The following is a 15,115-nucleotide window of genomic DNA, read 5'->3' on the forward strand; positions in this document are numbered from 1 at the left end:
ATGTAATGTAGTTCCTAAGAGTCAAAGCAGGTATGATGACACAGCTAACTTTAAGGGTTCAGTATGTTTCAACAAAATAGTTTGTGAAAAGTGTTGTTTAAACAAACTGCAAAATGCATGTAACTGTTCTGCAGGACATGGCCATACTGAAAGGTGGGTTAAACAGCGTGTCAAAATAGATAGGGGTGAGACAAAATTAATCAGTCAGTCAATTGCAGTTATTTTCAAGCAAAAATGCTAAATATTTGCTGGTACCAGATTGTCAAATGTGAGGATTTGATAGTTAGCCAACTATATTTGGGTTTTGGATGGTTGGTTTGACAAAAAACAGACACTTGAATCACTTAAAAAATGTCATTGGCACATCTGACATCTGACTTTTCTCACATTTTATAAAAATCAAATGAATCAAGAAAATAATCAGCACATTAAACAATAATAAAACTAATTGTTAGTTGCAGCCCTAGTGGGTGCACTTGTTGGATTGTTGGTTACCATTACAAAAATTGCTGGACGCACTGGAAGCAAACTGAGGGCTTTAAGGCGGCAGAGTACTCCGTCAGAACTGCTGTTAGATGGTTGTCCTCCTCCCAACACTTTTCCAACATCAGAATTGGGGAGGCTTCTTCCAACAATTTTCCAGAACTGACAATTCGACATTCACAACTACTTCACTGTGATTGGTCAGCAGTGCTGTGATGAGTAAGAAGCCATGGTTTGAACTTCTATCTCAAGATCTCTTATTTTAATTCTTACACAACTAATTTCTGTCACTTTTTGTGTTTACAACCAAGTGCAGAACTAACAATGCTGAGTCAGAAAAAAAATGAACAGCAAATTAAATCTCACATGCAAAATATCTTGAGAATTATATTATTGACAGGAAAGGGAATTCTAAACGTAAAGCACCACATGGAGACGGATGGTGGGAAACAGTTGTATGACATAGAGGCTGGGGTTACAACAACTAAAACAGTCCCATTGGTCACATTTGGATCTGATATGAAACAGAAACAGATTTTCTCAGAAGCAGATTGAGACATTCTGTGTCTGATGGGAAAGTTCAGAGAGTGATGTTTGACTGGTTACTGCTTCCTTCACCCTTTTTACATGTTGATGTCATTACCTCATGACCTACAGCTCATAACTTCTGAAACAGACCTCATTACCCTTTCAACAGCTTCTTTAATGTGCGCAGATGGAGGTGTTTTACCAAAAAACGTCAAAAGCTGGTTGAACGTCACACCCAGACACTGAAGGTTTTCTGTTTTACCTCAAGCTATTTGTATAATCAATGTGAGCTGTTCCTTCAATTGACAGTCAACAGCCTGCACAGAGCACATGGATGGTGCCAAACTAAAATTAGAATGCTGTCTTCCAGTATTACCGCCTTGGAGCAAAGCTGCACAATACACAGAGGAGCGTAGCTGTGTCACACGCATTTAATCGAGGACTGACCAAATCTAATAAAAACAAGCGACAAAAGGTCTTTTCATCAAACCCAAGAAAATAACTTGTTCCTTAAATATGATATCAAATGTTTGACAGAACCACTGGCCATCTGACGTCCCGCACAAGCAGCAACAAACAAACATAGCAAAACAAGCTCACATGCTGTACACTCAGAAAACACACAATAATTTGGCATCATGTGTGCACTTTCCTTTCCTTTCATCAAGCCCACATTTGTGAGTTTGATGGAAGGAAAATTAAAGTAGGTCATGCAAAGTTATTAGGTGTGAAAAGAGAGATGATGGAGGTGCATTTTTATGGGCTATTACTTTGGCCCAGTCAAACATTCTAATTGTTTATTGTAACATCTGTGTTTTCTCTGGCACTTAAACCTTTATGACAATTTAGTGTAAAAATCCAAGTGAGGGTGTTTATGCATATGAGGAAAAACAATAAATCCCTGTACATGAACAGGAAGGTTTTTTTTTCCAAAGCAGGAAGAGTGAACTGTAATGTCTACACACCCACAAAGCTACACTACTGATAATGAACATTCCTAGGACAAGAAGGCATGACATGAGCCATGGGTCCATTCATAGCTTCCTTTTCACTGTCCCAATGTACACGCCAGCATGCTACAGTCACTAAGTGTGTTTGCAACTAACTATTTTTAGATGAAACTTTCAGTTCTGTTTGGAGTGATGAGGAGACCGTAACTGTCCTCTAACGAATACATTTAACAAACAGAAATGCAGATTCTTCCACATTGTGTTTGTTCATTTGAGGTTTGGCTGGCTCTCTTTTAACTACCTCTCTTTTTCTGCAATGTTTTAATGGTACCCAACTGGAAAATTGGTGCCGACAGCTGTTTATCTCACCCAACTTCTAATATTCGCATAACAGTTGGAAGGAAACGCTCATTAAGTCGCATTTTTTTGCCAATTTACTAGACTTTTTCAAATTTGTACTTTTTGGATGGAATTTAGCTACAGTCTATGTTGATTTTCCTAGTGACAGTAGCCAACATCTAGTGACATCTACTAGTCAGCAATCCAGACTCCATTGACAGTGTTTCCTTACTCAACTATATGTGGAGGGATAGTAGCACTAAGAGGGAATGCCATACTAAAGACTGCAGCTTTAAAAGACACTCACTGAATTTGTCTAATTGAGACTGTTGGAAGATTAGATTTAACTGAACTTTAAAATGTTCTTTGCTTTGAATTAAGGATTTAATGGCCAGTATGTACAGGAGGAATGATAACCGCATAAGTAGCACATGTAGATATGGGCATGTGAGTATTGTTTAAGCCCATTCTTCCCACTAAGGTCAAAACTGTCTCTGGTAAGAAAAGATTTCCGTGGCAAAATGTCATGCTGGTAAAAACAGAAAAAAGAGAGTGTCAAAAAGCTGAACGCAAGTGGCAAAAAACTAATCTCCAGGTCCATTATAACACCTATAAAGAGAGACTTTGCATTTATGATTTGGAACTGAGGAATGAAAGGTGGTCCTTCTTCTCTGACATTATCACCAGAAACAATAATAACTCACATGCTTTGTTTGCTATTGTCAATAGGTTAACAAACCCTCCAGTACCAGTAGCATCTGAACATTTATCAACCAAGGTCTGGACTGAATTTGCAATCTTCTTAAACAACAAAATTCAGAAAAATAGACAATCAATTAGGGATGAGCAAGTACAGCATTATCTGTATCTGTATCTGTATCTGTTTACCACATGAATTATCTGTATCTGTATCTGTACTCGGACTGGGCGGGGCCTAACCCGGAAGTGGACAGAATTTAACCCGGAAGTTGGTTGGGTTGTCTTGAAATGGGCGGGGCTTTAACCAGTGTGTTATTTTAACCCTGCAATTGATATGGGTTGATCAGAAATTGTTATATTTATTGCTGATTAGAAAACTATTTACATGACAGCAGCAAGCTTCAGATCAATAGTGTTGTCATGGTAACAAACAAACTATATACAGAACGTTTTGCAACAATGAATACAACACATGCGGTTGCAATTATGAAGTAAAATGTAATGAACAAGAGTTTTCATGCTAAATATAACTTTCTTTTTTTACTTTACATTTTTTATGATCAGTGTGATTTTTTTTGTTTTTGGTTCTTTTTCTTTCTTTTTTTTCATTTCCACACCAGGTATTTGTGAGTGTGTGTGTGTGTGTGTGTGTGTGTGTGTGTGTGGTGTGTGTGTGTGTGTGTGTGTGTGAGTAAGAGAGAGACACAGAGAGAGAGAGAGAGAAAGAGAGAGAAAGAGAGAGAAAGAGAGAGAAAGAAGAGGGGGGGCGGGGGCTGTGTTCTACGGATCAAATAGGCAGATGCTGTTTCTCAGATCTGCATTGACTTTAATGAAGCCAGCTGACGGTTAAAAAAAAAAAAAATCTCCGACGGCAGAGACGCAACGCGAGTCGCATTTAAACCAAGCAGTTTACCCCACCAGAAACCCCACGTTTACCAGAAATCTACTGGTTACTATGTAAGTACTACAAACCAAAGTTAAAAACAAACCTGAAGCTGAAGAAACCCTAAACGTTAACGAAACAGACCCGCGGACCTGATTGACTGAGAGAGAGAGGGAGAGAGAGAGAGCGCTGTTCTCAGTGTTCTGAGAGTGAGCAAAGCGTGTGTGTGTGTGTGTGTGTGTGTGTGGGGGGGGGGGGGGGCTGTGACTGTCTCAGAACACAGACACGGTCAGCTGAGGAGTTTTATTCAATCCGAGTACAGATATTGACTCGTATTACTTGTATAATACTTGTACTCTGCAAAAGTGCTTTATCCGTACCGGATACTTGTTTCAACCGAGTCTCCGGCTCATCCCTACAATCAATGCCTCTATATCATGTACATGATATGTGTTGTCAAAGTGTCCAGGCATAACAAATTCCAATATGACACAATTTCATACAATCAACCGGAAAAACCTGGAGGACATTATACAACATCTGGTTTCTGATCTTCTACAGATTGTAAACACGTCTCTTCTATCTTCTGAACTATCTTACCACAGTCCCTGAAAACTGCAGTCATTAAGTCACTCTTAAAAAAAAACAATATGTCACTAATGAGTCACTATAGCGAAGTCACCAATATCAAATGGGGATTACTTTATATCTATAGGTAATTATGCATCTGAGCATGACATGCAGAGTTCCCCAAGGCTCTGTTCTGGGGCCTCTTCTGTTTAACATGTACATGCTACCACTGGCTCAGATTATGGAAAACAATAATTAAGTTACCATAGTTATGCAGACAACACAACAATTTACATAACCTTATCGTTAGGGGAACTTAGTCCAATACAAAAACTGACTAAGTGCATTGAACAAATTAACGAATGGATGTGCCAGAACTTTCTTAAATTAAATGAAGAAAAAAACGAGGTGGTTGTTTTTGGAGCAAATGAGTAACAATTAAAAGTCAGCTCGCAACTTCAAATGACAATGTTAAAAACAACAGACAAAGCCAGAAATCTTGGCGTAATCATGGACTCAGACCTGAATTTCAACAGCCACATTAAGACAATTACAAAGTCAGCCTACAATCACCTTAAAAATATATCAAGAGTTAAAGGACTTATGTCTCAGCAGGATTTGGAAAAACTTGTCCATGCTTTCATCTTCAGTAGACTTGACTACTGTAACGGTGTCTTTACAGGTCTCCCTAAAAAATCAATCAGACAGCTGCAGTTGATTCAGAACGCTGGATCACTCCAATTCTGAAGTGTTTACACTGGCTTCCAGTGCTTCAAAGAATTGGTTTCAAAATACATTTGCTGGTATATAAATCAATAAATGGTTTGGGGCCAAAATAAATTTCTGATCTGCTACTACACTATGAACCACACAGACCTCCCAGGTTGTCTGGGACAGGTCTGCTATTGTCCCCAGAGTCAGAACTAAACAGGGACCTTTCTTTTAGATGTTGCCTTTCTTTATATAATAGTTAATTTCTTATCTGAAGTTGCATTGTTGAAACTCTATGACAATCTATACAACAATCTTTAAAGTAAGACCGGTGGGACCGGGACGTTCTGGGAACAGCAAGGATTGCGGGTGGATTACGTGTATAGAGCAATGGCTTAAACATTGTCCCATACTAGCAGCCTAAAATCTCATATTGTATCTGCTTTTATATTTAATTGTTTTTAACTGCTCTTTAATGTTTAATTTCTTATACTTCACTGTAACTTCTATTCTCGTATTTTATCTGTTTTTCATTTTTTTATTGTTTTTAACTGCTCTTTAATATTTATATACAACACTTTGAATTGCCCTGCTGCTGAAATGTGCTATACAAAAAACATCTTGACGTGCCTATGGGGCCTAGTCTATGTAGGTAAAACCACTAGACAGGCTGCCCTTAATAAGACATTGGCTCCCCTGAAAGCGTGATTTGTGAAATTTTTGGGAGTCTTTAACAATATTGACAGTGTGCCATTTTGATGATTTAAACCTAATTCACTTCAATTAATATACCTATACATGCTATTCTTGTCATGAGCATCAAGGTGTGGTGGCACTGTGGTGCAAAACAAACAGTGGAGGCTATTAATTGGCGCACAAAGTCCTTGAAATCCATTCTGCAGTTAGCATCATTTACTTTCACATAGCACTTTAATTCATTTTGGTTTTGCTAAGAAATTGTGTAGCAATGGTGTTAATAGCACGACCGATTCACCTGCTGCAAGCCCTGCACACCTTCCGCCGGGGTGACAACGCAAGAAGCTGAAGAAGAAATAATGTCCTCTTTTGCTGAAGAGGGTGGTGGTAACAGCTTGTCAGAGGCCAGTCAGGATACCAACCCCTCTTGCTCCTCTCTCCTGTTAAATTGGAACAGCCAGCAGTGGAGAGAATGGAGGAGCCAATATAGGCTACATGGCTGTTCGTTAAGAATGGAAGATTAGGATGCATCGCTTAGGCCTAATTGAACAAAGGAATTATGGTATTCTTCGGTAGCTTGAGTGACTTTAACTGTTGTTCATGTGAAATCTCAAAGACAGCCTCATGCTTTGTTTATAGACTATTTGTGGGTGGGTGCTGTTTGACCCATTCATGTCGATAAAGTATAATATGGTCAATTCTGTATAGTGCATACACTTGTAGCTGTTATGTATTTTTGCAATTTATTGTAAGTCGCAAGTGCACGACCCCCTGACCGACAGAATGACTGACACACACAAAAATTAAAAAAAATGTATAGTACACATGACAAATGTGTACTCATAAAGCACAGCATCTTGCCATGGTGCCTGCAGAGGTCATGACCCCACCCCTCAATCCATGCCAGGTCTAGGTTCAAGCAAAGCTGAACATGAAACCCCATTTCTGTTTAATAAGTTTGCAAAAGAAAAACAGTGAATTAAAACCACTAAAATTCCAGCATGAGTCATTTCACAATAAATTGTTTTCAGCTTCGCTGTTATTTACCAGCATGCAAAGCCAAGAACCCTCCTACAGGAGGAACTCCCCAAAACACACTCCCACTCTCTGCATGTGTCTCTAACAGAGACAAACCCAACACGGAGACACTACCTTTATTTGTAGGCCTAAACGTTGATTATAAGTAGTTTCATACCAACTGCAATTTGCACGTGAGAGTTTACCATGAAAAACACGTGGGAGAGAAAACTTACCGCGTGCACTCCTGAGGCGAGGATGGCAATGGAGAGGCACAGAAGCTGCAGCCTGTAGTCAATGAAAATGACAACGTCAATAACTCTGCTGATCCATAAATCCTGCGTTGATGTTTTGCAGTAAAATGTTCCGCTAACCTCAGGTTCTTCAGTCCTCGGTTGTGTTGCCCTTGCATGGTCCCACTCATGCGCTCCGCAAACTTTCAAGAGTTTCACTTTTTCACTTGTAGAGACACTTCTACAGCATGACTCCCGACCTGGGGCAAACGTTAACGTAAATAATTACCGTGTGATCATGAGTTCATACATTTGACCTACATTTGTCTAAAGAGATGTAGCCTACGAGTTTACTATTTTTACGAGTTCTGCTGTAAGGTATCACAATGTGCTCGAAACCACTCTCATGGATCAGTTACAATGATACATCGATTTAAAAACAAACAAACGTGTTTTCACGAGTATGTCATTAATTTCCCATCACTTCGATAAAATATGTTACTTACAGTCACCCCAGTCTTGCGTGGTAAGGTGAAGGAAATGGATATCACGGGCCAAGAGATGCGCGGGTTCCCAGGCTGAAAAGTTTTAAACAGCTACCTGTATCACCAAAGCCTTCTCAAACATTCACACAAAAACACACCAAAGTGTGCCGAGTAGTCCCTCTTCTAACCGAGAAAAGTCAAAGTGTTTGTAACAGCAGGGTTGAGTCCGTTTGCATGGGCGAGGGTGGTCGTTTTTGGAGGGGGTGTGGTGCAGCAGAAACAAGACCAAGTTGCATTGATCGGAACCTCATATCGTCTCGGACAAAGATGCAGCCTAACAGGCTGAACGTGCTCTGCCGATAAGTTTAACAGTTACCTGAAGAGAGAGGACAAGAAGCAACCAACAGGTGGTTGTTTGCGGGCACTCTGCACTGTTGCGCACAAAATTTCCATTGCGCACCGCCACGATGCTGTTACCGTCCGGCACCCTGTTACTGCTGGCGGCTCTTTACTCAAGTGTAGACCTGACAGGGGCTGAGGTAAGTGGATGAACAGTATCATTATTATATAACAATGTAGGGAGCCTAAAGGTATACCTTTGCAGAAAGTATCAAGTTGTGACCGCTGTATGTGCTTAACTTTCAAATTGCAGCTGATGATGATTTTAGACTTTCTTCGTGTATTTAGGCAAAGCATGCACACAATTAATATGCATATATGTCATATAGTATGTAGGCGTAGTCTGTGTGCAACCTGCTGTTTTTCTGTGACGAATTGAGTTTTAAACAACAATTAGCTGTGCTTTGCAGCGTAGTCGTTGAAATAGACACATTCATGTTTGAGGGTCATCGAGACGCACGTTCTTTATTCTCTTTTTTGTATTATAACACATTAGCACTGTAGTGTTTTATGTGTTTTCAACAACTCCTTGTTTGTTTGGCTCTACGAGGCAGTTCTAAAAACTTTGAGTTGAATCTACTCCCAGTCTAGCCTCCTTCCCTTCTGCTGCGGAGGAGAAGAGAGAGAGAGAGGGAGAGGGTAGGACAGAGTACATACAGTAGCTGGAGTTTTTTTGTGTGTGTGTGTATGTGTGTGTGTGTGTGTGTGTGTGTGTGTGTGTGTGTGTGTGTGTGTGTGAAGTTCAGAAAATCCAATAAACGTTTCATGAATGTCTCTTTAGAATAAAGACAAACTAGTTATGCTCATGTGGACTTCTTCCACAGTCTAGCCAGACATAACTTTTCTTCTCCAGTCAACAGATTGCCCTGTGTAATTAGATTTGCAAATTAATGAGATAAGAATCGTCAGGTAGAAAACTACAGTAAAAGCTGATTTTGATATAAACCGACGGAGCCTTCATTTCTTCTCTCAACTTACAAAGAAAAGACTGTTTGATGTTTAACATGAAACATTTTGACTGTAAGTCTGAACTAGTACCAGCTATGCTTTCAACCAAATTAGTAGACTATTAAGTAATAAAGCATTAAGAAAGCCAAGTTGTTTGGTACATCTTGCTCAGGTCAAATGTTTGACAAATAGAAATTCCACAGTTGGACTAGTTGTTATCACACATTTCCAGATCCAGTTTCTCTACTTAAAAGTAGATCATCTAGGGGGCGACCTCTAGCCCACCCAGTAAGAGCGTGCGCCCCGTGTTGACTCCCTTGCAGCAGCCCGGGTTTAAGTCCGACTTGCGGCCCTTTGCTGCGTGTCATCCCCCGTCTCTCTCCCTCCTTTCCTGTTTATCCACTATCTCTTTCTAATAAAGGGAAAAAATGCCCCAAAAATAATCTCATACATATATATATATATATATATATATATATATAAAGTAGATAATCTATGAATGAGTTCTATGGAAAACAGGAGAAAAGCTGATGCTTCAAGTCTCCACTGAGAACAACAAGAGTTTAGAGACTTGCTGATTTGTGTGTTCATGTATGTTGATCCTCACTGTGCCTTTTGTTGAAATATACTACAGCGGCCACCATCTGCTGAAAGCCTTGTCAGATGTGGAGCTTTATTTTGAAGCGTGGGTGGAATTTGCAGCGGAAACATCTCTTGCACAAGAGAAGCCAAAATCCAGAGGAAGGGGAGAAAAACTGGACTGGGACAGGTGTAAAGATGAGGAAGAACCGGCTGTTAATCAATTAGTATTATTGTATAATGGAGCAATATGTGATGTTTCACAGAAAATTGACACCTTTTTAAGGGAGCCTGGTATGATCATGTGGGGAGTTTCTCCATCTTCCGGGTGTTTTAAAGGTAGCTTTTTAGCTGTGATGGATTGTAGCTGCAAGCTGTCATGATAAGTGCCACCAAAAAAGAAAAATCAAGATAAACTTGTGATCCACTACATGTTACAAAATATGTCACAGGACCTTTTCCCTGTAGCTTGTGTCCTTTGCTGGCAGCAAACTAGGCAGAGTGGCTTCGACGTCTCTTTCACCAGTGTTTTATCGACAAAACAATACTTATTTGCAATGGCGTGTATTTCTCCATGCAGACAGAGGTTTGATTTAGGGACATGCAAAGGATAGAAGTTTATGATGTTGAAAGCCAACATACAGTATCAGGTTGAACAACGCAGCAAAGGGAACTTTAATACACTGCCTGAATGAATTTAGAAGCATAAACACAAGACAGACATAAGACATCTGGGCAGAGGATAGGATGCGGGGGAGGTGTTCTGGCTGAACAACTTGTCACTGATCAGATGATGCCAATGAAATTGGAGTAATTCAACATTCTGGATATATTGTTGGGAGTTGCATACTTTCCCATCCACCCATGGGAGGTCTGCAACATGAAGTTTGCGATACTGTCATCCATCCAAAGCTGCAGGTAGAACAGAAAGGGACACAGATACTGGGAAGTCATATTTATTCCTTTACTATGCTTTTGTATCCCGCACCTTCAGATATGTGAATGCGGTTTGAGAAATCATTGTTTGGCCGATGTCCACAGGGCCTTCAGTGTGTTTTTATATTCTTTGTCTCCACATGCATAGGGATGTGACGCTGACTATCAGAGCCTCCTGTTTGGGCTCCTTCACAATCAGTGAGGCTAAACTGAAGCTAACAGTGTATATACAATATAAACAATTCATGGTCAACCTTTAATGCATGCAAGCACGCACAAATGTGATAACCCTGAGCCTTGCATGGGTCAGGCTGACTTAGAAAGGTCATAATGAAAAGATAACATAATATTGCCTTTACCCTTTTTTAAGGATGAAGCTCTATGACAACCTTTGCTCCCAATATTTTTTTCTTTTTGCAGCATATGACCCTGATTATATTTTACCATTGTTTATGTAATATCAACAGATTAGAGTTTTTCTCCCTTGGCGATCATTTAATCTGGTCAGAATGAGTCATTAGTAATTCCTAGAGGAGGAGGAGGAGGAGGAAGAAAGAAGAACAGATTAGCAGATTCCTGGAGTGAGAGTTTATGTGTGGGATGTTGAATGGAGGGATTGGAATGGTGGTAGCTGGTGGGAAAGTCAATCTTCTCTGCTGCCAAGTTCCTGGTCCTGGCTTGGCCATGATGTCCCAGGACAGGACATACCCCAGGGAGGATGAACACAACTCAAATATGGAGGAAGCAGCACTGAGAGCTGCTAATCCCCGTACAGGAATGTGTGTACATTGTCTGTAAAAAGCTAAGAATCATTACCAAGGCTTGACTGTTGGTTAAACTTCCCAAAGTGTAGTTAGTTCCAAGTCTGATCCTGTAGACCAACCTCCTCCCCATCAACCCCCCACAGAGACAACAGCTGACCCTGTTACTGTAACTGGCCACCAACCAAGCAATAAAGCCCGGGAAAGCACAACCTGCCCGACCTCTGTCCCCCAGTGTTGTAAAAATGCCTACATTTGGAAGAGTTGTGATTGTGTTTGTGTCCCCCTGTTTTAACAGGCGTCTCTAGCTGGCAAAGATAATTCTTCCCTGACCTTGATACTCAAATAGTGTGGCAAAATGCCCCACTTTCTGCATGTGTTCTTTTCTCTGTGTGTGTGTTCCCTGTCTGTGCCAGGTGAGCAGAGGATTAAATAGTGGTAAACTCTTTTCAAGTCCCTGTGGTCCAAATATCACCGAGAAGGCATTTCATTGAGATTGTTTTCACATATAAACCACGTCTTTTGTCCCACGCTAATATTTTCCGCATTTTAACAACCTCGAGATCAACTTGTGTTTATCCTTGAGATCAGTTACTTCCCTGAGGTGTATTGTTATGGTGAAAGTGCATTTTAGCCATTTAACTGTGAAATTGGTGAGTCATAAATGTCATTTGTGGTTTGGACGGAGATGGCGTAATGGATACGTCTGTCTGACAGAGGAGTGGGAGGTGGAGAGTGATGGAGAGGGAGCCTGCGAAAGGAGGAGGTGAGGTCATGAGCCCCAGAAGTGGTGGAATGTGTTTTGGAGCAAGCAATAATACCCCATAGGAAATGTTTTAGTCTCAATCTTTGGACCATGACCTGCACTCCCACCTGCCGTTGCCAAATTGTTCAATTGATGGAGGATATTACACACAGTGATGATGGTATTATTAAACTTATGACTGGCTGAGGTTTTTTGCATTGGTCCATGTGAAGTGAAGAGTTAACATCTTGTCTGTCTCTTCCTTCAGCTGTTCTTTTTGTCAGTTTTTGGACTGAAAAGCTTCCGAATTAGTGTCCTGCTTTAAACACCAAGGACAGGTGCAAGACGAAATGAATGGATAGTGTTTTAGTCAATAATTCTGAAAGGGAGTTTACAGTAGCCTGTAAATCCAGACCCAAATCCGAAAGGGTTAGGGCTCTGGCATCGAGTAATGAAAGTTGCCCATCTCGAGGGGCGGCACCAAGCGTGCATTTGAAAATCTCACTTCACGCAATTGGATAAAACTATGACCAATCACAACAATACATGGGGTGACGTATCGAGAGCCCCATACGATACCATAAGTACCAGCGTAGCTAACTGGTAGATTAAACTGTCATCTGTTAAGTTAATAAACATCATAGAATTATTGCCTTCTCCCCCTGTCAACACAACAGAGTTTTCTACATGACTAATTTGCCATTTAAGTCATTAAGTTGCCTCTGATGCAGAAGAAGAAATGTTTAAAAAAGGTATTTCATGGTTTATTTTTGTTTCTCACACTGTCCTAGAAATGACTCTGGTATCTAAAAAAAAAAAGTTTGTTATTATAATTAAAAAAAAATCATTCAAATCCAATAAAGATAAAATCTGAGGTGGCACATACGAATATCTGATCTTTTACACTACACTGCAGAACTGAGAGTTTCTGAACGGATGTTACACCAGCCGGAGTGGTTGTGGCCTGGCAAATGGTGAAAGATCAATGCAGATAACAGATTAAAGCGTGATTTATGCTTCTGCATTAAATCTACGCTGTGGTTACTTGCGTAGGTACGTTGACACACAGACCCTACGGCATGGTGCAGGCCATGAAGATGGAAGCAGGTTGAACCAGGATGAAAATGGGGGATGATGGATTTTGCCAGTGCTAGAGAAAGAGAAACACTTACAGTCAAACCACATGATATTACAGATAACACAGACACATGCTTTATATTTGTCCCAATAAACGTTAACTGATTACTGCTCTTGCCAGAATGTTTTGTATGTGGTGTGTGGCGCCTTTCGACAAGTCTGAGCATTAGATGAATGGTGGAATTTTTTATTTTTGTCAGCTGAACATGACAGTGATGTCTGAAGTGGTGCAATCTGGTTTTAACGCTGTCTTTGTCTTCTCACTACCCTCACTACAGACAACGCATCTTCCTGCACACTTTTAACTGAACTAGGTTCACTCTGTATTTGAACCAGACATGGTAGTACTGGACTGTTATGGCACTGGATTTACACAGGGGCATTGATAGAAATAGCAGATCTGACTGTAATTTGGAGGACCTGGGAGCGCCTTTGTATCTATACCTAGAGCTTTGAATCTCTTTCCTGGAAGAACAGATGCTTTATCCATCTTCGCCTTATGTTGCTGCTGGCGGTTGTTCTGTTGACTTGCTGGACATTCAGTATTGCTCATTCATGTAGCTGTTATTCTGCCAAAGGTTTCTGGAAAAAAGGGTTTAATCAGATAACTTTGAGTAGGAAAAAGGCTAAGTCAGTTACATCCTGTGGTTCACATCAGGAGAAGAGGAGATATGCTAATCTTTCAATGCATAGCTGAGAATATATGGGTAGATTAAGACATTTTTAACTGATATGAGACCAGATCTGCTGTCAGTGTTCGGCATCTCTAAGGCCGACGTATTGAGAAGTCTTTTAGTTACAGTCTCCATATGTCCAGACGGAAGTTATGTAATGTTGATGGAGGAGATAAGGCTCACTATGAAAACAGGAACACAATAGAGTGCAGCGCCATCTATTGGATAGTTATCATGGGATGATAATTGGGGGTAAAGAGCTCCATTATCTGGTAGTTTGTTGCAGACTTGGAAGTGCAGTGCTGGGATAAAAGCTCTCTTTCTCTGGTCCTTGGAATTTCCTCTCATTCACACATATTCTTACTGTTGTAGTGTTCCCTCAATTATGTGTTTCTGATGTCAATAGTGAGGGGTAATTTCCTCATTGGGAACAAACCACACCAACATATGGTGAGCATTCACAAATGTAAAAGCCTTTGTTAAAAAAGGATGTGAATAGAGCTTACATGCACACACACTTCCTGTATATGCATACTCCCTGATGGATGCATTGTGTCACCCTGTATAACAGGGATGGTAATGCTTCTTTGCATGAATTATTAGCTCAAATCCCAGATACTTACAATGTAACGTGTAATTTTATTTTAAGAGAGAGCAACAGACTTGGTTTTCTTTTTTAGTTTTAATTTTTATGGGATGGCAATGTTGGTCAATCGGTCTAGACTAAACTATCTCAACTCACTAGAGTTGGATTGTCATTAAACTCTGTACTTTCATTTGAGAGAATAAACCAGGTTAGATGTGTTTGGTTGGTATAAAGTCACAGAGTTCATCTCTATGTCCTCCCGTGCTGACGCTATTCCCAGATACCAGAGCACTTTTTAGAGAGGCGCAAGGCTGACCCAACCCCTTCTTGTCTTTGTGAGCATAAAAGGCAAGAAAGAGGCCTTCCTCAGGAGAGAAAGAATGGCTTCCTACATCTCACATCCTGTGGCACAGTGCTGCACATTCACAGAGGAGCAACAGGCAGAGATGAAGTCCTCGGAGTTCTGCTGCCGCTCACATGAACTGAACTGGCCCTTTCTCAGAGAAAACAAACGTCTTAACAGAGTAATTGTTGCTTGCTCTCCCCCTGTCTCTCTCTTTTTCCACCACCCCCTGACCATGTTCTCCCTCTTACTGCCTCAATACCAGTTTTGTTAGGAGAGAAAAACTGTTTGAGATTATTGTCAGATTTTCTTTCAAGGGCACATGCATTCAAAACTGATACAGCTGCAAACAAGATGAAGTGCAGAGCTACATAGCTTTTGATTTGATATTTTTGTGTCTTAGTATTTTTGCC

General features: G+C 40.5%; 2 protein-coding genes across 3 annotated transcripts in view; one reads left to right on the forward strand and one right to left on the reverse strand.

Moving 5' to 3' along the window:
* col4a2 (collagen, type IV, alpha 2) overlaps positions 1-7,863 on the reverse strand; it is a 69,006-nt gene extending 61,143 nt beyond the window's left edge. For both annotated transcript variants that reach the window (XM_032529130.1, XM_032529131.1), the window contains exons 1-3: positions 7,616-7,863; positions 7,251-7,369; positions 7,113-7,164 (exon numbers count right to left, since the gene is read on the reverse strand). In XM_032529130.1, the coding sequence (XP_032385021.1) occupies positions 7,113-7,164; positions 7,251-7,300 (102 nt within the window). In that variant the 5' untranslated portion in view covers positions 7,301-7,369; positions 7,616-7,863. The remainder of the gene's footprint in view (positions 1-7,112; positions 7,165-7,250; positions 7,370-7,615) is intronic.
* A 20-nt stretch (positions 7,864-7,883) lies between these two features.
* Positions 7,884-15,115, forward strand: part of col4a1 (collagen, type IV, alpha 1) — a 47,068-nt gene continuing 39,836 nt past the window's right edge. Inside the window, 1 exon segment of the mRNA XM_032530323.1 lies at positions 7,884-8,133. Coding sequence (XP_032386214.1) covers positions 8,062-8,133 — 72 coding nt within the window. The 5' untranslated portion in view covers positions 7,884-8,061.

The sequence above is a fragment of the Etheostoma spectabile genome, chromosome 11 (assembly GCF_008692095.1).
Source record: "Etheostoma spectabile isolate EspeVRDwgs_2016 chromosome 11, UIUC_Espe_1.0, whole genome shotgun sequence".
NCBI lineage: Eukaryota > Metazoa > Chordata > Actinopteri > Perciformes > Percidae > Etheostoma > Etheostoma spectabile.